At 50.6% G+C, this 22,101-nt stretch overlaps 1 protein-coding gene across 1 annotated transcript in view; it reads left to right on the top strand.

The window, feature by feature from the left end:
* The first annotated feature begins 18,600 nt into the window (after window positions 1-18,600).
* Window positions 18,601-22,101, top strand: part of SYDE2 (synapse defective Rho GTPase homolog 2) — a 66,163-nt gene continuing 62,662 nt past the window's right edge. Inside the window, 2 exon segments of the mRNA XM_083157891.1 lie at window positions 18,601-18,776; window positions 18,779-18,973. Of these exon segments, the coding sequence (XP_083014017.1) occupies window positions 18,734-18,776; window positions 18,779-18,973 (238 nt within the window). The 5' untranslated portion in view covers window positions 18,601-18,733.

Raw genomic sequence — 22,101 nt, 5'->3', positions numbered from 1 at the left:
CAGGCGTCCTGCATAGCGCAGTGTGAGTGCGTGACATCAGGCGTCCTGCATAGCGCAGTGTGAGTGCGTGACATCAGGCGTCCTGCATAGCGCAGTGTGAGTGCGTGACGTCAGGCGTTCTGCATAGCACAGTGTGAGTGCATGACGTCAGGCGTTCTGCATAGCGCAGTGTGAGTGCGTGACGTCAGGCGTCCTGCATAGCGCAGTGTGAGTGCGTGACGTCAGGCGTCCTGTATAGCGCAGTGTGAGTGCATGACGTCAGGCGTTCTGCATAGCGCAGTGTGAGTGCGTGACGTCAGGCGTCCTGTATAGCGCAGTGTGAGTGCATGACGTCAGGCGTTCTGTATAGCGCAGTGTGAGTGCGTGACGTCAGGCGTCCTGTATAGCGCAGTGTGAGTGCGTGGCGCCAGGCGTTCTGCATAGCGCAGTGTGAGTGCGTGACGTCAGGCGTCCTGTATAGCACAGTGTGAGTGCATGACGTCAGGCGTTCTGCATAGTGCAGTGTGAGTGCGTGACGTCAGGCGTCCTGTATAGCGCAGTGTGAGTGCGTGACGTCAGGCGTCCTGTATAGCGCAGTGTGAGTGCGTGGCGCCAGGCGTTCTGCATAGCGCAGTGTGAGTGCGTGAAGTCAGGCGTCCTATATAGCGCAGTGTGAGTGCGTGTGTCCTGCATAGAGCAATGTGATTGCGTGACGTCAGGCGTCCTGCATAGTGCAGTGTGAGTGCGTAATGTCAGGTGTCCTGCATAGCGCAGTGTGAGTGCGTGACGTCAGGCGTCCTGCATAGCGCAGTGTGAGTGCGTGTGTCCTGCATAGTGCAGTGTGAGTGCGTGACGTCAGGTGTCCTGCATAGCGCAGTGTGAGTGCGTGACGTCAGGTGTCCTGCGATTATAGGCGACTCAGCATTCCCTGCGCGTTCTGTCCTCCGAGCTCCAGATTCCAGAGGAGAACCACATCCGGCTCAGGGCGCCATCATTTCCCTGTCTAAGCATCTGGCTGAGGTCACTTAGTACATCGGACGCTGGACACAGCTTTCAGGTACTTGTAGTTCTCCCATAACACCATCGCTGTATAGATCCAGCCCCTTTCTCCTGATACAATATTCTGACTGCAGTCCCTATTATGGTCAGTGGGGACTGCGGTCTGATCCCTACATAAAGTTGGATACTCCTTCATGGTCTCAGTGCAGAGGGATATCAGGAGGAGAGGGATCTTAGATCCCTCTCTCGCAGCCTCTGACCTGCGCCGGTAACTGACACCACGGCCATGTGCATTGGGCCTAATTCAGAGCAGCTGCCCACCGTCTAATGATTTCCCAGTGAGTGCGGTCTCTTGTGGTTTCATGCTCATTGCCTGGGGTTACATGCTCGTTACCAGGCTGCTACCTGCTCATTGCCTGGACCTCTAGCATCCATCCCATCCAAAGCGGCAGACATATCTGGAGGGCCGTATTCTGCAGACCGCGTGGAATCTGCCGCCACCATGCGCCCTCTCCGCCAATGGTTGTGGTTATCATGCCTCTGCCCATAGATCCTGCTCTACATGCAGCTGACCATCTAGCACAAACCGCTCCAACCCCTTCTGTAATATTACACATGGAAACATCACATGCCAGAAGGTTCTGGAAATTCTCCAGAATAACAATATAGTATATCCCCCTCAGACTTCTGATGCAGAACCAATGCCCCAGACTAAATGTATTCCTCATCACAGAACCTGTATCTGCTTCAGCCACCGAGGGACGGAACCGCTCCGGGGAACTGGGACTGTTCCAGCACTTGTAGGAAATCTGCAGAAGAATGTGACCTCTGGGAGAACTGCTGGTGCTGCGTCTGGCTGATCACATCCATCTGTCTGGCTCCGGAACTGCTCCGTTCTGTCCTGGGTTCCAGCTGCATTAGGACTGAATTACTACATCAGAACCGTTATACCGCCCAACTGAGTTCTGCAGGACAGTCCTGTTCTTTGGGACGTTACTGTGGCATACTGTAATTGGGGGCATTATTGTGTGGCATACAATGCAGTGGGGGCATTACTGTGGCATTTTACAATTGGGGGCATTATGGTGTGGCTTACATGCAGTGGGGGCATTACTGTGGCATACTATAATTGGGGCATTATGGTGTGGCATACAATACACTGGGGGCATTACTGTGGCATACTATAATTGGGGCATTATGGTGTGGCATACAATGCAGTGGGGGCATTACTGTGGCATACTGTCATTTGGGGCATTATGATGTGGCATACAATACGCTGGGGGGCATTACTGTGGCATACTATAATTGGGGCATTATGGTGTGGCATACAATGCAGTGGGGGCATTACTGTGGCATACTATAATTGGGGCATTATGGTGTGGCATACAATACACTGTGGGCATTACTGTGGCATATTGTAATTTGGGGCATTATGATGTGGCATACAATACACTGTGGGCATTACTGTGGCATACTATAATTAGGGCATTATGGTGTGGCATACAATACACTGTGGGCATTACTGTGGCATATTGTAATTTGGGGCATTATGATGTGGCATACAATACACTGGGGGCATTACTGTGGCATACTATAATTGGGGCATTATGATGTGGCATACAATACACTGGGGACATTACTGTGGCATATTGTAATTTGGGGCATTATGATGTGGCATACAATACACTGGGGGCATTACTGTGGCATACTATAATTGGGGCATTATGATGTGGCATACAATACACTGGGGACATTACTGTGGCATATTGTAATTTGGGGCATTATGATGTGGCATACAATACGCTGGGGGGCACACATAGAATCAGAGGCTTTCTATGAACTAATGCACTACTCTGTGGCATGCTGTGAGTTGGGGTCATGGTCAGGCAGGTGGTGGTGGGGGCTGTTGGGCACTGCACTACTCTGTGGCATGCTGTGAGTTGGGGTCATGGTCAGGCAGGTGGTGGTGGGGGCTGTTGGGCACTGCACTACTCTGTGGCATGCTGTGAGTTGGGGTCATGGTCAGGCAGGTGGTGGTGGGGGCTGTTGGGCACTGCACTACTCTGTGGCATGCTGTGAGTTGGGGTCATGGTCAGGCAGGTGGTGGTGGGGGCTGTTGGGCACTGCACTACTCTGTGGCATGCTGTGAGTTGGGGTCATGGTCAGGCAGGTGGTGGTGGGGGCTGTTGGGCACTGCACTACTCTGTGGCATGCTGTGAGTTGGGGGTCATGGTCAGGTAGGTGGTGGTGGGGGCTGTTGGGCACTGCACTACTCTGTGGCATGCTGTGAGTTGGGGTCATGGTCAGGCAGGTGGTGGTGGGGGCTGTTGGGCACTGCACTACTCTGTGGCATGCTGTGAGTTGGGGTCATGGTCAGGCAGGTGGTGGTGGGGGCTGTTGGGCACTGCACTACTCTGTGGCATGCTGTGAGTTGGGGTCATGGTCAGGCAGGTGGTGGTGGGGGCTGTTGGGCACTGCACTACTCTGTGGCATCCTGTGAGTTGGGGTCATGGTCAGGCAGGTGGTGGTGGGGGCTGTTGGGCACTGCACTACTCTGTGGCATGCTGTGAGTTGGGGTCATGGTCAGGCAGGTGGTGGTGGGGGCTGTTGGGCACTGCACTACTCTGTGGCATGCTGTGAGTTGGGGTCATGGTCAGGCAGGTGGTGGTGGGGGCTGTTGGGCACTGCACTACTCTTTGGCATGCTGTGAGTTGGGGGTCATGGTCAGGCAGGTGGTGGTGGGGGCTGTTGGGCACTGCACTACTGTGTGGCATGCTGTGAGTTGGGGTCATGGTCAGGCAGGTGGTGGTGGGGGCTGTTGGGCACTGCACTACTGTGTGGTGGTTTCCTATACTTTGGTTGGGGACGGGAGTTTGCCTCATATTATAGACTTTACGAATATTTGCTGATCCCTGGTTTTATTATATGAGGTGAAATGACGCCGGACTATCTGTGTCACACCTGGGCGAGGGCACACACGTCTTCTGTTCCTTCTTGCATTGTCTGATGCCCGCCTGTTATTCGTGTATCACTGATTTTTGCTCGTCACGTTGCGGTTGTATTTCTGAGGCATCTTTTGTTCCCGGAGACAGTAATGGAGGAAATGGGATTTGTTGGAGCTGCGGGGCCACTTTATCAAACAATATATGCAGCTAAATCCCCGAAAACACAAATATTAAGTATCCCCGAATGTACCAAAGGGGGACCACAGCTGGAATCTCCAATCACTGCTGCGATCCCCCCTGAATGCGGCCAGCCACCCCCCCTATAGATTTTGGACCCTGGGGTATCGCCATTCTGAGATTCCCATAGCATATGGGCTACGGGATCGCACTGCTGCCGGGCAATGGGGTCACCAGGGTCAGCGGGGGGGGGGGTGTCAGGGGGGGGGGGTGTGTCAGCGCTAACCGTGCATGCGCGGACCTCTGGCTGAGCACATCGCAGGGACCGGCTGCTTTCGGAGCCACGTTACTGTGAGCAGGGGGGTGACACTTCCCAGCACTAAGATCGTAATATTCCGCCCAGATCACATTGTAAATGCCATAATTGATAAATGGGCTCCGCAATCAGCATACAGCGAGCGCACTTACTAGGAGCGCCCTGCGCAGCGATGACTTGGGGCTGGGACTACGAGGGGCCTCATTCAGTTCTTCAGCATCAACATCGCTCTGTTCCCCGTCACTCCATCTATGGGTTTATATTGGTGGTATATGTCTGTGTGTGTCCCCGTCACCCAGATGTGTGTCCCCGTCACTCAGATGTGTGTCCCCGTCACCCAGATGTGTGTCCCCGTCACTCAGATGTGTGTCCCCGTCACCCAGATGTGTGTCCCCGTCACTCAGATGTGTGTCCCCGTCACCAAGATGTGTGTCCCCGTCACTCAGATGTGTGTCCCCGTCACCAAGATGTGTGTCCCCGTCACCCAGATGTGTGTCCCTCTCACCCAGATATGTGACCCTGTCACCCAGATAAGTGTCAGCTTCTGACACTACAAATGTAATCACCAGGCACTGTTTTCTCGTTACCCTGGGAAACGCATCTTACATTACATCACCGCTATGGGGTTACAAATGCAATCACCCTGCTTCCTGCTGTTGCTGGATAATTGATAAATGAACCATTGTGCGCCGATGTCAGATTACACTTGGTGGAAGAATTGTCTTTCAAGTGCTAAGAAAGACAACATCTCGGCAGCAGTAGCCTCTCAGATAATCCTGTGCCCCATGGGATACCAGACGCTACTCACTGTATTGATACTGGTTACCCCTTCAGCATCAACCCCCCCCCCCCCCCCACCTTCATTTCCACTATCCCAGTCCTGCTTGGATGAGCTATGTATGCAATGAAGGATGAGCGGGAGAGGGCAGGAGCACTGTAGTATATGTATCTCTATGATACATAAATGGGGTTTCCTGTATAATTTGTGCCTGTAAGATGCAATAGTTGGTCCCAGGGAAGTTACTGAACATTTGTGGATCCATAGAAAAATTGGGGAAGGCCTCCAGGTAATACCCACGTTATGCCCACGGACAAAACAAAGGCAGTGGGGTTCCTGCGGCACTGGGCATTAAGTCAGCGGGTCCGTGTGGCGACTTGTAACTGACTAGCGTCGCTGGGCGGCGGCGTGGGAAGCACTGCTGAATTTGAAAACACTGGATGGATGCTGATTGGCTGAGATTCAGCCAATCAGCGTCCAGCCAGTGTTTTCAAATTCAGCAGCGCTTCCCGAGCTGAGGCCCGGCGAATATCGCTAAAATCGCACATATCGTCAAATCACTAAATTCCCACCATATCACTTTTTTTGCTGCAAATTCACATCTCATTAAATAGTCAAATTCTTTAAAAAAAAACTTGATTTTGAAAATGTGATATGGTGCGATTCCGGAACCTTACTAAAAATCGCATCCTATTAAATCTAACCCCCCATGTCTGACTCACAAGACTTGAAGGTCAGAGTGATTGCACATGCATGTTGTTTACCTGGCTCTTTATAAGGATTGGAAAATGCCAAGCCTGTCACTTTCCTAATGGAGTGTCACAGTGCTGTACGACTGTACAATACGTAGCCCAGGAGAGATTGATACTTTATCCTATTCTTTGCTGTTTATCTTCTATCACCACCTATCTTCAATACAATTTATGGGCCAACCGCCTTGCTCACATCTGCTACGTACCTACCTACTAACTCCCCCCCCCCCCCCACACTGAGAATCCCCTCCAGGCAGAAGCAGCCTGTGCATCTATATGGGTGTGGGGCTGGCTACGATATAATGTCCTATATATATTGACCTTGATAAAGCTGACAGGGGTCAGCGAAACGCGTAGGTGCTTTGTGGATTTCCCATTTCCCAACCTTGCCCATTGGACCTTGCCACCTGCTTAATCTTCTGGACCTGAGCTCCAAATCCTGGGAGAACTTTTTACAATACTTAGACAAACCAAACCGCAAACATCGTCGAGGTTGTTCCAGTGTGTGGGTACTCTTTGCCCTAATTCAACAAAGATCTTCATACCTATTGGTTCCCCCAAGGACTTTCTACGAAGGACTCGTGCCCGGTCCAGTGCAGGTTATATGATGTGCTAAGGTTAAAATTCACTCACAATTTCCTTGGTCTTAACCTTTTATCACTTTTTTAATCTTATATCCAGATTAATTGTATATCTTGTGCCTTTAAATTGTTATTTTTAGATATTGATTCACTTGTAATTAACTGGTCAATTTACACAGCGCTGCTTCCTTTTTTTCCTATCTACGATATAATGTCTGCCTGTACTTTATACAAGGCTCTGGTTGCCTAGTACTGCATGTATAAGCTGAACATCTGTATACTGTGATATTACTGGAGAAATGGGAATTGTAGTTTCCAGGACATTTTATTGGACTCTGCTTGTGTCCTGTGATGACAGATAAGTGCAGGCGCTAATCCGTTCTCCGGCAGTCATGGTGTAACTAAATAAAGTTACACCATGGGCACAAGCTGCCATTCTTATAGCTGCTTCAGTAGAATATAATAATCCGGGCAGCAAGGCTGACACTCGTAAGTCCAGTGTGTGTGGGTGATCAGCGATGCCGACATCTGGAGCCGGGAAAATAATCGCATACACTACATCTGCTGCCAGAATTCCATGACATTTCCCAGGGATACTTTGCTGCTGGACAAGTACAGGTTACACGCCGTACTCTCTCACCGGCGTATGGAGAACCGCAGCCGCCATTACGTCATGTCTGGTAGCTTGCAGAATAACGGGAATTCTATACCGACGCTCCCAGGTACTGACCAATGAGGACATTGGGCGGGATTCACTAATAACCCCCGCTGTACATCGCCGGCATTCGCATTGTTAATAATCGCATATGCATTAACATATGCGATTATTAACGCCAAGGCGAAGGCCGGCGATGTGCAGCGGGTCCCCCCTCCCTCCCTGCACCCTTACCCGGCTGTGAGGGCTCCGTTTCCTCCTCCCTGCACCCGGAAGCTGTGCAGGGAGGAGGAGGTCACTGGTCCGGGCAGCACAGCAGGCTTCCATGGGGTTGTGCCATCTAGAAATGGCGTTACCCCCCGCAGCGAAGCCCCGGTGGTGGGGCTTTGCTGTATATGAAAATGCGGTAAAAACCCCGGAAACTGGGTTTTTACAGCATTTTCAGTTTGGTGAATCTCGCACAAAGCATCCAACCCTGGAAATTAGGACAAGCCGGCTGTGATGTAGTCTGCACAATATACCACATTATTGCAGCTGCGCAGCGAATGCAGCGAACAATAATTACTGGGTAATGAATGGAATTTATTATCTCTGTTTACATCTCCAAATCTGTACAAGAACCTTGGCCTCATGCTTGGGAGGGGGGGGGGGGGTAGTCTGTAAAGGTCACGGCTTATAAGGAGCAGTATTTGACCCTGAGGCATGTCCTAGGTGTCAGACGACAAGAGCTGGGCTACAATGACACGTCCGGGGTCTATCAGTAGGACGGACCGCAGGGAAGGCAGCTCTGTCGCAATGCTCAGCTCGCGGCAATATATAACATAAATAATGACAGGTTTTACAGCACACTTCAGATCAAATTGTATGGCTGCGATTTCCCAGCATCGGTGCTTATCGAATGATCTCTTACAATATGACCACACCCCATGCCGTAAGACCACGCCCCATGCCGTAAGACCACGCCCCTTTTTGCGCACACATTTCATTTTTTTTTACACCATGTGAAATTTGAAACTGGGACCACCCATTACCAACACTCAAGTTTTGCCTATGAGAAGAGCAGCACTGTATGTATGTATGTATGTATGTATGTATGTATGTATGTATGTGGTGTCACTGAAAGCATGTACAAATGGAGCAATCCTCATCTAGCCGTCTCTGGATAGCCACGGCTCACCAAGGCCTGTTGCTCTCAGCTGCAATACAATACATAGAACAATACAGTAGGGGATTAGCAGAGTAATCCAAATACTCATATAATCCTAGTAAAGTACTAGATGAGGATGGCTCCACCTGTATGGATATATGTATGTGTGTGTGGTGTCACTGAGAGCAGTGTTGTATGTATGTATGAATGTGTGGTGTCACTGAGAGCAGTGCTGAATGTATGTATTTATCTGTGTTTGTCACTGAGCGCAGTGCTGTATGTATGTATGTATGTGTGGTGTCACTGATAGTAGTTTGGTGTGTATGTGTGTGGTGTCACTGAGAGCGAAGTTGTATGTATGCGTGTTATGACACTGAGAGCAGTGTTGTATGTATGTGTGTTTGGTGTCACTGAGAGCAGCGATTTATGTATGTATGTATGTGTGTGTGTGGTGTCACCGATATCGGCACTGTACCGTATGTATGTGTGGTGTCACTGAGATTGACACTGTATGTATGTGTGGTGTCACTGAGAGCAGTGCCTTATGTATGTATTTATGTATGTATGTATGTATGTCTGGTGTCACTGAGAGCGGCACTGTATGAATGTGTGTGGTAACACTGGACCTTATTCTGGTTGCGGCGGCCAAACGTACGTACGTTCCATATCAGCGTACGTTCCCCGTACGCGGCCGGTGAGCGAAAGTCCACCCACAAAACAGCCGCATACGGACGGACACAAACACCGACAAAGGGGAGTGGCGTACACTTGAGCGTACGCCAACGTACACGGACGGATCACCGCTTAGACTCCAATAACGGGCGTACAACAGAGCGTACGCCACCGTTTGCGATGTCTCTCGTCCGTCTTCCCACCGACTTCTTGCAGCTATCTGAGCATATGCCACCATGCACGGATGGGTCTCTATTGTTTTCAATGGAAAACTCGGCGTATGTCACCGCTCGTGAGAGTGAGCGTATGTCCGTGCACGCTGGCATACCCTTCACATATATGGCCCTCGTAATCTACCCTTTCAACTATGATTAAGACAATTAAAATAATTATTCTATTTGTTAATCAATTATTGTTTTCTATTACCTCAATTGTCTTCCTTCATGAACAGGCTAAAAATAATACATTTTAACCCTCCTTACATGTATATATTTTATGTTCTAATGTTGCATTTTTATCACTATCTATGTGTCCCCACATTGCAATTTACTTTTAAATAAAGTTATGTTGTTGTTTGTGTGTATGTACTAAATTATGTTCATAATTAGTGTGATCCGAATTTTTACTATGTATACCTACCCTGATGTTATGTGTGATGTTTTAATCTAACAACATTAAACATTCATGCATTTTCACTATGTGTTATTTAACTCAAAAACACACACATTCACACAGCAATCGTTACCCCTTACCTCAAATTACAAATATAAGTTAAATGACACATCTGTATGTACCTGCCCTTACAAACCCTCTAACATTTTTATAATTAAAAACACAGGCAACTTCTAACTGAATATAAACTTTTATTTTTTTGAAACATAAAAACAAAAATAATCAAAAATTAAAGGAGGGCCTCCAGGCGCAAAAAAAGAATGTTCAAATAAAGCAGGGTTAAAAATATTTCCTGCAAAATCTGGCCCACATCTTCCTGGTGCTGTTCAGTGTCTGTAGTGAAGGGAAAAAAAACATTATATTGAATATATAATATACACAAATGTTTGTTGTATTTGTACATAATAAGAAGTTGTGAGTTAAGTGTGAAGGCCACATACATTTTTCAACTACATTGAAGAAGGGTATGCTGTAAACACAGTACTAAAAACTAATATGTTAACACACACATACTGTACATAGTAAATAACATTAAATAGATTCCTCCTTCTTGGAAGAATGTATGCTGTATCCCAATTGGTATTTTTTTTGGGGGGGGGACTCACCTCTAACCTCAAAATTAGGCTGTGCTATTTAAGGGTAATGACATTGTTGTGGCTTAAGCACTCCTTACTATTTCAAATTTAGGACATTGCTGTACAAATTATAGGCCTACAGCTATGTTTGTAAAGCATGCATCCGCATGGCCTCACACACTATTAACAAACCAATCTATAAATTAATGTTGCACATCATGCTGGGAAGTGGAGTTACACAACACCTGGACCCACATAACTACAACACCACTAATGTAGGATATGTCATTGGATGTACTGTTATGTCAATTATTCAAGGGGTGAGGCATGGCCACATTCAAAAAATCCACCAAGGGGACCCTTGTTCCTGGAGAAGGACAGGCCACACCTCATGGTCGACCTGCAGTGATATGTTGCAACTAATGATGATGTTGGATACACATATGTGGTTGTTGTGATTGTTTATGTGTAGAAATGTGTATGTAAACATTAGGCACATTATTTACTTACGGCTAGTTGAGCCATCCTGCTCGCCGCTGGTTGGGTGTCCGGTGGTTGGGGGGTCAGGAGCAAGGTGGATGGGATTGGAGTTTGGATAGAGGTAGTGGGGATTGGAGAGGTTTGGGGGTGGGTGGTGTGGAGGTGTAGGGGGGTTGGAAATGGGGTGGGGAGGGGTGGGGGAAGGGGTGTGGGAGTGGCTGGTGGAAGGGGAGGTAGATATGGGGTGGGCTCCAGCAGGCCCCAATGTTTCCTCCTCCTCCTCACGGCCTTCCTCTTCCTCCTCACGGCCTTCCTCCTCCTCCTCTTGGCCTTCCTCCTCCCGGGCTGCCTCCTCACGGCCTTCCTCCTCCCGGGCTGCCTCCTCACGGCCTTCCTCCTCCTCCTCACGGCCTTCCTCCTCCCGGGGCTTCCATGCGTGCCCTGGCGCGTGCTGAAATGTTCATGTTGATGGCATAGAAATCGAAGGTTGGGTTTCATAAAAATGGGGGAATGAAAAATTCACATTAGTCATGCTCATAACCTTACAAATGATCATTTCAGTTATATTTAATACATTTATCATGCTAACTAATTGATATGCTACATCCAAAAACAGAGGGACTACATATACCCCCCATAGACACCTCATAGACCCCCCATATACACCCCATATAACCCCCATAGACACCCCATATACCCCCCATAGACACCCCATATACACCCACATACTCATGTACATGTTTTAAAACTACAGAACTCATTGCTACAAAACGCATAAATATTTGTAAATTATATACTTACATCGGGCAATATGGCGCCGTATGCTACATAGCAGGTTTGGCTGCCTCCGCCGCAGGTCAGACCAGCGCCGCTCCACCTGCCCCAGGCTTCTGCGGACGCCGGTCCAGGCGTAGATTAAGCGTCGGGCAGCATTATACGCCTGCCGCTTCTCCCTATTAGTTACATATGGGCCCCTGGGCCCCAGTCCATGATTTCAACCAAGGCCACCAGCTCTTCGTTTGAAAAGGGGTTAGCCCTGGTTGAAGACATATTGGCAATGGCGCAGTTATTAATTGCAGGTACATATATAACTTTTGGTGGTTGCTGATTGGTCTAAAATCTAGTTTTTTTATTATTAACGTTATTAATCCTTCTTACATTAACAATATGTATGCGAATATAAACTTTTGCGGACCGTTCCGATATACACACCATAACATACAGTATGCTTTCAATGTACAGAGAGACGTACTGTATATACAATGTGCGAAAAATTATACACGCAACCATCTACTAATACATACGCTGATAACAAGGCACATACAACATGTTGGTGTATGACACATTTATCCTCATAACAAATGTAGGGAAAGCATTGTAATGTTGGTATGTTGATACATTAGTTTAAGAAAGCATACATGTACTCCCAACAGAGACTACCTAAAAACACTCATCATTGGAATAACATGTGCACACATTTCACCATGTAGCACACAATGGTCAACAACCTGTGTATGTGCATGTACAGGTGAATGTTCAGGTGCGTTGAGACCTGCATAATTTCCGTGGTAATAAACGTGGAAATTATCGACTGGAAATATTGGCAAAAATTAGCTACTACATTGCGGTAAAAAATATACGCCCCCTTGCTCAAGGCGGGAAATCACCATATAAATATCCAGTCAGATGCTGGCCATAATTGCTGCAAACATGTCTGGCTCAGATGATTCCGCAGCTGAGGACGCCCTACGAAGGGCACAAGCAGAATCCCTGCTTGAAAGTTTGAGGCAGAGGGAGCAGGAGCGGAGGAGGGCCCAAGACCAAGGGGGCCCCTCACTAACAACGCCACCAGCTCCACAAGGGCCAAGCAACCAGCCAGAACAAGAGGTTGCATTTTCCAAACATGTGAGACCCAGCAGCTGCATGGTGAGAGAACTGGGGCCACCAGAAAACGACCTGCACCATCTAGGCCGAGTACTGAGCAGGATACCACCACCAAAAAAGAAACCCTGGATTTTTTAGAGGCAGAATTGAGCATTTTAGTTCCCAGGGCACGAGAATGGATACAATTGCCAACCAGGAAGCCGGGTGCCAGTGCAAAGAGAAACCTTTGGGAGAAGATCACAGAGAAAGTGAACCAGGTGTCAAGAGTGGTCAGAGATTTGGCATCAGTGAAGAAAAAGCAAGTGTGTTTCTCCCCCTGATAATGTCATATGTGTGTACATATGTTACATGTATGTTTGGAGAATAATAGAAAGGTGTGTGTGAACACAACCATGTCTAATAACCCACATTTATATATGAAACATGCACCATTGGTGTGATGTGAGGTTATGTGCACAGTTCTGCTCATGTGAAGTATGTGATGGGACAACAGAAAGTGTGTCATTGAAAAAGAGTTGTAGTAACAAGTTCCAGATGATGCTACTGAAACAAGGATGTCAAAACTGTGCACATGTAGCTGGTGTGAAACTACACATCCCAGCATGCCTTCCCATAGTTAAATAACTCCATATTATCAACACTGTCAAGCTATGGTGGGATCTGTAGTTTCACACCAGGTGGAGGTGCATAATTTGGCCAGGAATGATGTCATTTCTGCATAGTGATATATGTATGTGCATTTAGTGGCCTAATAAATGAGATGAGACACTGAAATGCCTCATAATGGAGACATTAATGTGTGTGTGGGACACATATGGCTAAAAAACATAAGATCACCCACACTAGGAAATGTAACGTAGTCATGATGTTCACTAGCACAGTGGTGCACATATCTCATGGTGATGTTTGTATTTTTGACCTTGTAGGTGGTCAGACTTCAAAACTACACTGAAGAGGAAGATGACTGACCGGTACAACCACAGCATGTCCACCGGGAGGGGGCCTATCCCAGAGAACTTGGAATATACCCCCCTGGAGGAGGAGGCCTTGGATGTCATTGATGTGGGCGAGCTCAGGGGGATATCCAATATGGATAGTGAGCTCCCGATGGAGGTCTTTGCTGCTGCTTTTGATGGTAAGTCACAGGTAATGCATTGTATTTGGTAAGAGAGATTTTTTGTGTATGTGATGGTGACATTGTTTAAAATTATTATCCTAGATGAAGCTGAACTTGCTGATCAACCGGCAGCATCTTCCTCTTCAGAGCCACCGGTGGAGCAAGTGGTCCAGCCTCCACCAACCGACGTCCACCGAGATGGATAGTAGGGGTATGAAAAGGTCGGAGGACACGTACCGCCGCCGCTCGCCACGCTTCGGGTTGGCGCCAATCGTGGGGTGCGGCTCACAATGGGGGGGGGGCATTAATTTATAGGCATGACGGGGGCATATACAATGAGAAATGGGCCATATTGGCCCATTTCCCATTGTTAGCTATGTAAAATGTGCTTAATCGCGTCCATCGCATCTTGTGCCGATTACAATGTTAAAAATATTTTAACATTGAACCCTATGGCAAAATCGGGTCCATCGCGTCGGTCGCGTCGCGTGCCATGTTAATGCACGCAACCGACGCGACCAACGCGATTTTGCCTTTGCTGGCAAAATGGACCTGAAATCGGGTCCATCGCGTTGATCGTGTACCTTAAGTTAAGGTACACGATTACTACCGATTGTGGCCGTTCTAGGAAACAAGTACCGAATATTTTTCATTTTTTTAATGTTTTCATATTCATTCTCATGTGTCGACATGGACACCAATGAAGTGCCACACTTATGTCAACATTTACATGTGTTGACCTTTCTGTGTTTATTTTTTATTGTGGCGATTCGCGGCACCCCCCACCCCGTGACCCCCCCTCCCATGATTCGCGGCACCCCCCACCCCGTGACGCCCCCTCCCGCAATTCGCGGCACCCCCCTCCCACGATTCGCGGCAACCCCCGCGACCCCCCCTCCCGCGATTCGAGGCAACCCACTTCCCCCCGTATGCCCACACACCCCTATCACTACCCAGCTTCCTGCTCTCCTGTACCGTAACTTCCACCACTGGGGAGTCGCTGACGCTGTGTTGCCCACATCATGCCTCATAGCCCAGCCTCCTGCTCTCATGCACCCTAACTCCCACCCAGTAGGAGGAGACACTGACTCAGGGCCACCGTCCTGTACTGCCACGCTGGACCCCCACCAACTGGCAGAAGCTGCACAGTGTCTCCCACCCTCCTCTTTAGTCTCCCTTATGCCCACACACCCCTATCACTACCCAGCCTCCTGTTTTCCTGTGTCGTAACCTCCGCCAGTGGGGAGCCGCTGACTCAAAAACACCCTACTATACTATTGCACACACACACACACACACCCCTAAACAACACGCACACACAGCGCCCCCCCCCACACCCACAAATGTCACTGTACCCTCCACACTATCAATGTACATCTTACTCTGTAACCGCTTTTTAATTAAACAAAACAATACACACCCCCTTCCACATCATATGCTCTCTATTTAACACATTTCACCTATAACTCAAGTTGCAATACAGGCCATCTTTCATACAATTCTAACCATCTTTCTCATATACAAACGTTCACAAATTAAGGGGGCGCAGCCCCTCACGACGGTGTGAAGAGCGCCCGTAGGGCGCGATGAATCACCTAGTGTATGTATATATGTACAGTATGTATGTATGTGTGTATGTATGTGGTGTCACTGAGAGCGGTGCTGTATGAATGTGTGTGGTGACACTGAGAGCAGTGCTGTATGTATGTATGTATGTATGTATGTATGTATGTATGTATGTGGTTTCACCTAAAGCAGTGATGTAAGTATGTGTGTGTGGTGTCACTGAGAGCAGTGCTGTCTGATGTGTATGGTGTCACTGAGAGCATTGCTGTATTTACGGTATATATATATATATGTATGTATGGTGTCACTGAGAGCAGTGCTGTATGTATATGTGTGTGTGTGGTGTCACTGAGTGGAGTGCTATATGTATGTATGTATGTGTCACTGCGAGCAGTATTGTATGTACTGTATGTGTGGCGTCACTGAGAGCAGTGCTGTATGTATGTGTATGGTGTCACTGAGAGCAGTGCTGTATGTATGTGTATGGTGTCACTGAGAGGTGTGCTGTATGCATGTATGTTGTCACTGAGAGCAGTGCTGTATGCATGTTTGTGATGTCACTGAGAGCAGTGCTGTATGTATGTGCGTGTGATGTCACTGAGAGCAGTGCTGGATGTATGTGCGTGTGATGTCACTGAGAGCAGTGCTGTATATGTATGTATGGTGTGTTGTATGTATATGTGTGTGTGTGGTGTCACTGAGTGCAGTGCTGTATGTATGTATGTATGTATGTATGTATGTATGTATGTATGTGTCAATGCGAGCAGTATTGTATGTACTGTATGTGTGGTGTCACTGAGAGCAGTGCTGTATGCATGTATGTTGTCACTGAGAGCAGTGCTGTATGTATGTACATGTTGTCACTGAGAGCAGTGCTGTATGTATGTGTATGGTGTCACTGAGAGCAGTGCTGTATGCATGTACATGTTGTCACTGAGAGCAGTGCTGTATGTATGTGTATGGTGTCACTGAGAGCAGTGCTGTATGCATGTATGTTGTCACTGAGAGCAGTGCTGTATGTATGTGTATGGTGTCACTGAGAGCAGTGCTGTATGCATGTATGTTGTCACTGAGAGCAGTACTGTATGTATGTGTATGGTGTCACTGAGAGCAGTGCTGTATGCATGTATGTTGTCGCTGAGAGCAGTACTGTATGTATGTGTATGGTGTCACTGAGAGCAGTGCTGTATGCATGTATGTTGTCACTGAGAGCAGTACTGTATGTATGTGTATGGTGTCACTGAGAGCATTGCTGTATGCATGCAGTGAGGTGGCGAGGCGACTACAGGGATGGAGCGCAGTAAGGTGGCGTGGCGACTAGAGGGATGGAGCGCAGTAAGGTGGCGTGGCGACTACAGGGATCAAGCGCAGTAAGGTGGCGTGGCGACTAGAGGGATGGAGCGCAGCGACTACAAGGATGGAGCGCAGTGAGGTGGCGTGGCGACAAGAGGGATGGAGCGCAGCGACTACAAGGATGGAGTGCAGTGAGGTGGCGTGGCGACTACAGGGATGGAGCGCAGTAAGGTGGCATGGCGACTAGAGGGATGAAGCGCAGTAAGGTGGCGTGGCGACTACAGGGATGGAGCGCAGTAAGGTGGTGTGGCGACTACAAGGACGAAGCGCAGTAAGGTGGTGTGGCGACTACAGGGATGGAGCGCAGTAAGGTGGCGTGGCGACTACAGGGATGGAGCGCAGTAAGGTGGCGTGGCGACTAGAGGGATGAAGCGCAGTAAGGTGGCGTGGCGACTACAGGGATGGAGCGCAGTAAGGTGGCCTGGCGACTAGAGGGATGAAGCGCAGTAAGGTGGCGTGGCGACTACAGGGATGAAGCGCAGCGACTACAGGGATGGAGCGCAGTAAGGTGGCGTGACGACTAGAGGGATGAAGCGCAGTAAGGTGGCGTGGCGACTACAGGGATGGAGCGCAGTAAGGTGGCCTGGCGACTAGAGGGATGGAGCGCAGTAAGGTGGCGTGGCGACTACAGGGATGAAGCACAGCGACTACAGGGATGGAGCGCAGTAAGGTGGTGTGGCGACTACAGGGATGGAGCGCAGTAAGGTGGCCTGGCGATGGCTGGGAGGAGGCAAGGTAAGCGATCGGACGGATTCGGCTACATGTGATGAAAACGACAAATATGAAAAAACGCATGTCAACCTTTTCATGTGTCAACCATGGCCATGTCAACTTTTTGTGTCGAAATTACGCTATTTACGTTAAGCGAAAACGTGTGTATACCGTGTACCCTTTACACTACAAACACACACGTCAGCCACGCCCCCGCCCGCCCACATTCCGAGGATCCCCGCCCACATTCCGGGGAGCCCCCGCCCCTCAGAGAGGTCGGAGCCCCGGGCCTGTCCGTCCTGGAGGAATGCTGTAATGTCGGCTGCAGTCAGCGGCCGCCCGAGATCCCTGCCCTCTTGGCCTGTTCCTGCACCGGACACCGAGCTGTGAGGAGACAGCGAGCGCTAAGAGCAGGCGAGGCCGGGGTCTGGCGGCGGGAGGTAGGCCGCAGCGGTCCGGTGCTGGGAGACGGCGAGCCCCGCCCCCTGCCCACCGCTCAGCTCCCTCCGCTGCTGGTGGTCATGTGACGCGGCCAGGGCAGTCCTGTTACTGGTGCTGCTGGCGGAGGGACACACGGAGCACAGAGACCCTGCACACAGGGCAGGGAGAGAGTGCCGGGGGTAGACTGCTGCCAGAGACAGACTCAGCTGCCAGTGCCTAGTGCTGAGAGACTGCTGCCTAGTGCTGAGAGACTGCTGACTGACTGCTGCCTAGTGCTGAGAGACTGCTGACTGACTACTGCTGCTGCCTATAGCAGGGGGAGACTGCTGTTCACACAGGATAGAGTGCTGGGACACAGTGATGTTACACATGGTAACAGTACTGACCGAGACTGCTATATACAGGGGGAGACTGCTGCCTAGTACCAAGAGACTGCTATACACTCTGGTAGAGTACTGAATGACAGAGACTGCTATACACACAAGACAAAGATAGTGCTGAGAGACTGCTACCTAGTACTGACAGACTGCTATACACACATCAGGGGCTGAGAGACCGCTATACACTGGGAAAGTACAGTTCGTGGAGACACTACTATCAATTGGGATACTATCTGCCCAGAGAGTGCTGGAGCCCCCATACCATCCGCAGGGAGAGTGCTGGAGCCCCCATACCATCCGCAGGGAGAGTGCTGGAGCCCCCATACCATCCGCAGGGAGAGTGCTGGAGCCCCCATACCATCCGCAGGGAGAGTGCTGGAGCCCCCATACCATCCGCAGGGAGAGTGCTGGAGCCCCCCCACTATCCGCTGGGAGAGTGCTGGAGCCCCCCCACTATCCGCCTCGAGAGTGCTGGAGACCCCCTACTACCTACAGGGTGAGGGGCATCCTGTGGCCCCTAGCTGCAGTGGCCTGTGGCAGGCAGGATGCAGTTATGAATGCCGGGGGTCAGGGAACCTCACAGGAGCCTGCAGGACTAGGAAAATGCAAAAATGGATGTACAAAGGGCGCTTGTTGTCCCTGGAGATGAAGGATCGCATCATTGGGTCTTCTCAGAAAGCCGGAGGGCCCTGCAGACCGGAGCCCAGCCGCACTCCCAGCAGCCTCTCTGAGCTTCTCCAGGAACATTCCTCTGCATCCCAGAAGATGCCCGGCGAGAGCCCCCCTCTGACAGGTAATGTGCCTAGGCCAGGTCTCTGGTCACTGATGATGCTTGTGGTCCGTGTATAAGTATGCAGCAGTCCCTGGAATGTGGGGCACATACTGAGCTCTCTGTTCTGTCTGTCTCTGGCTGGGACCCTGCACAGCTGCAGATGTGTGCTCAGGAATCCACCACTGTTTTACTGCTTGTTTGTGCTGTGTCCCAAGCATTGAGTTAGGTTTCCAGCTCTGTATACATTCACACGTCCCTGTCATGACGCAGACTAAACACTGCACATTCCTCTTCTCCCCGCAGCCTGCTAATACCATATAAAGGTACGCCAGCCCTACACTGTGCCTCGTCCCGGACACACTGGCTGCGCCAATCCTGCCATGTAGAGCCTGTTTCCACATGGCTGCGTCCTACTCACCGGTGGTTTCTCCAGTCCAGCTGGTACGTTCTACTCACCGGTGACTTCTCCCGTCCAGCCGATGCGTTCTACTTACCGGTGACTTCTCCAGTCCAGCCGGTGCGTTCTACTTACCGGTGACTTCTCCAGTCCAGCCGGTACGTTCTACTCACCGGTGACTTCTCCCGTCCAGCCGGTGCGTTCTACTTACCGGTGACTTCTCCAGTCCAAGCGGCTGCGCCCTACTTACCGGTGACTTCTCCAGTCCAAGCGGCTGCGTCCTACTTACTGGTGACTTCTCCGGTCCAAGCGGCTGCGCCCTACTTACTGGTGACTTCTACGGTCCAAGCGGCTGCGTCCTACTTACTGGTGTCTTCTCCGGTCCAAGCGGCTGCGTCCTACTTACTGGTGTCTTCTCCGGTCCAAGCGGCTGCGTCCTACTTACTGGTGTCTTCTCCGGTCCAAGCGGCTGCGTCCTACTTACTGGTGACTTCTCCGGTCCCGGCTGCTGCGTCCTACTTACTGGTGACTTCTCCGGTCCAAGCGGCCGCGTCCTACTTACTGGTGTCTTCTCCGGTCCAAGCGGCCGCGTCCTACTTACTGGTGTCTTCTCCGCTCCAAGCGGCCGTGTCCTACTTACTGGTGTCTTCTCCAGTCCAGCTGGTTCGTTCTACTCACCGGTGACTTCTCCCGTCCAGCCGGTGCGTTCTACTTACCGGTGACTTCTCCAGTCAGGCTGGTGCGTCCTACTCGCCGGTGACTTCTCCGGTCCCCCTGATGCGTCCTACTTACCGGTTACTTCTCCGGTCCCGGCTGCTGCGTCCTACTCGCCGGTGACTTGTCCGGTCCCGGCTGCTGCGTCCTACTCGTCGGTGACTTGTCCGGTCCCGGCTGCTGCGTCCTACTCGTCGGTGACTTGTCCGGTCCCGGCTGCTGCGTCCTACTCGTCGGTGACTTGTCCGGTCCCGGCTGCTGCGTCCTACTTACCGGTGACTTGTCCGGTCCCGGCTGCTGCGTCCTACTTACCGGTGACTTCTCCGGTCCAAGCGGCTGCGTCCTACTTACTGGTGACTTCTACGGTCCAAGCGGCTGCGTCCTACTTACTGGTGTCTTCTCCGGTCCAAGCGGCTGCGTCCTACTTACTGGTGTCTTCTCCGGTCCAAGCGGCTGCGTCCTACTTACTGGTGTCTTCTCCGGTCCAAGCGGCTGCGTCCTACTTACTGGTGACTTCTCCGGTCCCGGCTGCTGCGTCCTACTTACTGGTGACTTCTCCGGTCCAAGCGTCCGCGTCCTACTTACTGGTGTCTTCTCCGGTCCAAGCGGCCGCGTCCTACTTACTGGTGTCTTCTCCGGTCCAAGCGGCCGTGTCCTACTCACTGGTGTCTTCTCCGGTCCAAGCGGCCGCGTCCTACTTACTGGTGTCTTCTCCGGTCCAGGCGGCCGCGTCCTACTTACTGGTGACTTCTCCGGTCCAAGCGGCTGCGTCCTACTTACTGGTGACTTCTCCGGTCCAAGCGTCCGCGTCCTACTTACTGGTGACTTCTCCGGTCCAAGCGGCCGCGTCCTACTTACTGGTGACTTCTCCGGTCCAAGCGGCCGCGTCCTACTTACTGGTGTCTTCCTCGGTCCAAGCGGCCGCGTCCTACTTACTGGTGTCTTCTCCGGTCCAAGCGGCCGCGTCCTACTTACTGGTGTCTTCTCCGGTCCAAGCGGCCGCGTCCTACTTACTGGTGTCTTCTCCGGTCCAGGCGGCCGCGTCCTACTTACTGGTGACTTCTCCGGTCCAAGCGGCTGCGTCCTACTTACTGGTGACTTCTCCGGTCCAAGCGGCTGCGTCCTACTTACTGGTGACTTCTCCGGTCCGGGCGGCTGCGTCCTACTTACTGGTGTCTTCTCCGGTGCATGGTAACGGACAGGGATATTATTATAATTGGGCCACATCTCCCGGCCTCTTAGATGAACAGGTAAATTACAGGCCAGCGCAGGTAACAATTTGTTCTTGGTTAGATGATGAGCGCACGCACACGCCTGTGGATTACCGGGGAAGCCGGCTGCGGGATAAGTGGCATGTTGATACCTAGAGATTAGGTCGGAATTCTCTCCCTTGCGGTGGATGACTGTGAGGTAACGAGCTGGCTCTCGCACCTATGGTGTATTTCCTAAACACCCGGAACACCTCTAAGTGTGCCTGGTCCTAAGCACCAATAACTAGCGATCATTCCAGCACCCAGCATCTTCCCAAATCTTGCGCAGTTCCTCCTCCCTGCCTGGGGTGTCGCTCTCTGCTGTGGTGCTTCTAGTACAGTGTGGTCTGTCGTTCAGCACTAATATACAGACCAGACTGTGCTAGAAGCACCACAGCAGAGAGCGCCACCCCAGGGGTTTGGAAGATGCAGGGTGTTAGGGTGCATCGCATCAGCGGTTAGGAATGATTGACCCTACTGAGGAATGAGGCACGCGTTGTCTCATGCTTTGCTGACTTGAGAGGGTGAATCTTGTGGTATCTGAATACTATAATACCCTGCAATTAGTGCCTAGCTCCCCCTAGAGGCTGCTCGGAGGCACTGCAGCGCCGTATGATGCATATATAAATGCTTCCCGCTATCCCACCAATGAAGATGCTGATAGTAGTCACCGGCTGGTACTTTGTTGGGGTCAGTCTGTATAGTCCTTAATGTGAGCTAATTATACCAGGTCCAGAGAATGGCGTCTCTGATATAAGCGCAGGGACTGAGCAGTCCTCAGTGAGGCA

This window comes from Crinia signifera, chromosome 8 (genome assembly GCF_055691185.1).
Source record: "Crinia signifera chromosome 8, ASM5569118v1, whole genome shotgun sequence".
In the NCBI taxonomy this organism is placed as follows: Eukaryota; Metazoa; Chordata; class Amphibia; order Anura; family Myobatrachidae; genus Crinia; species Crinia signifera.
This window is presented reverse-complemented; position numbering and strand designations above follow the sequence as displayed.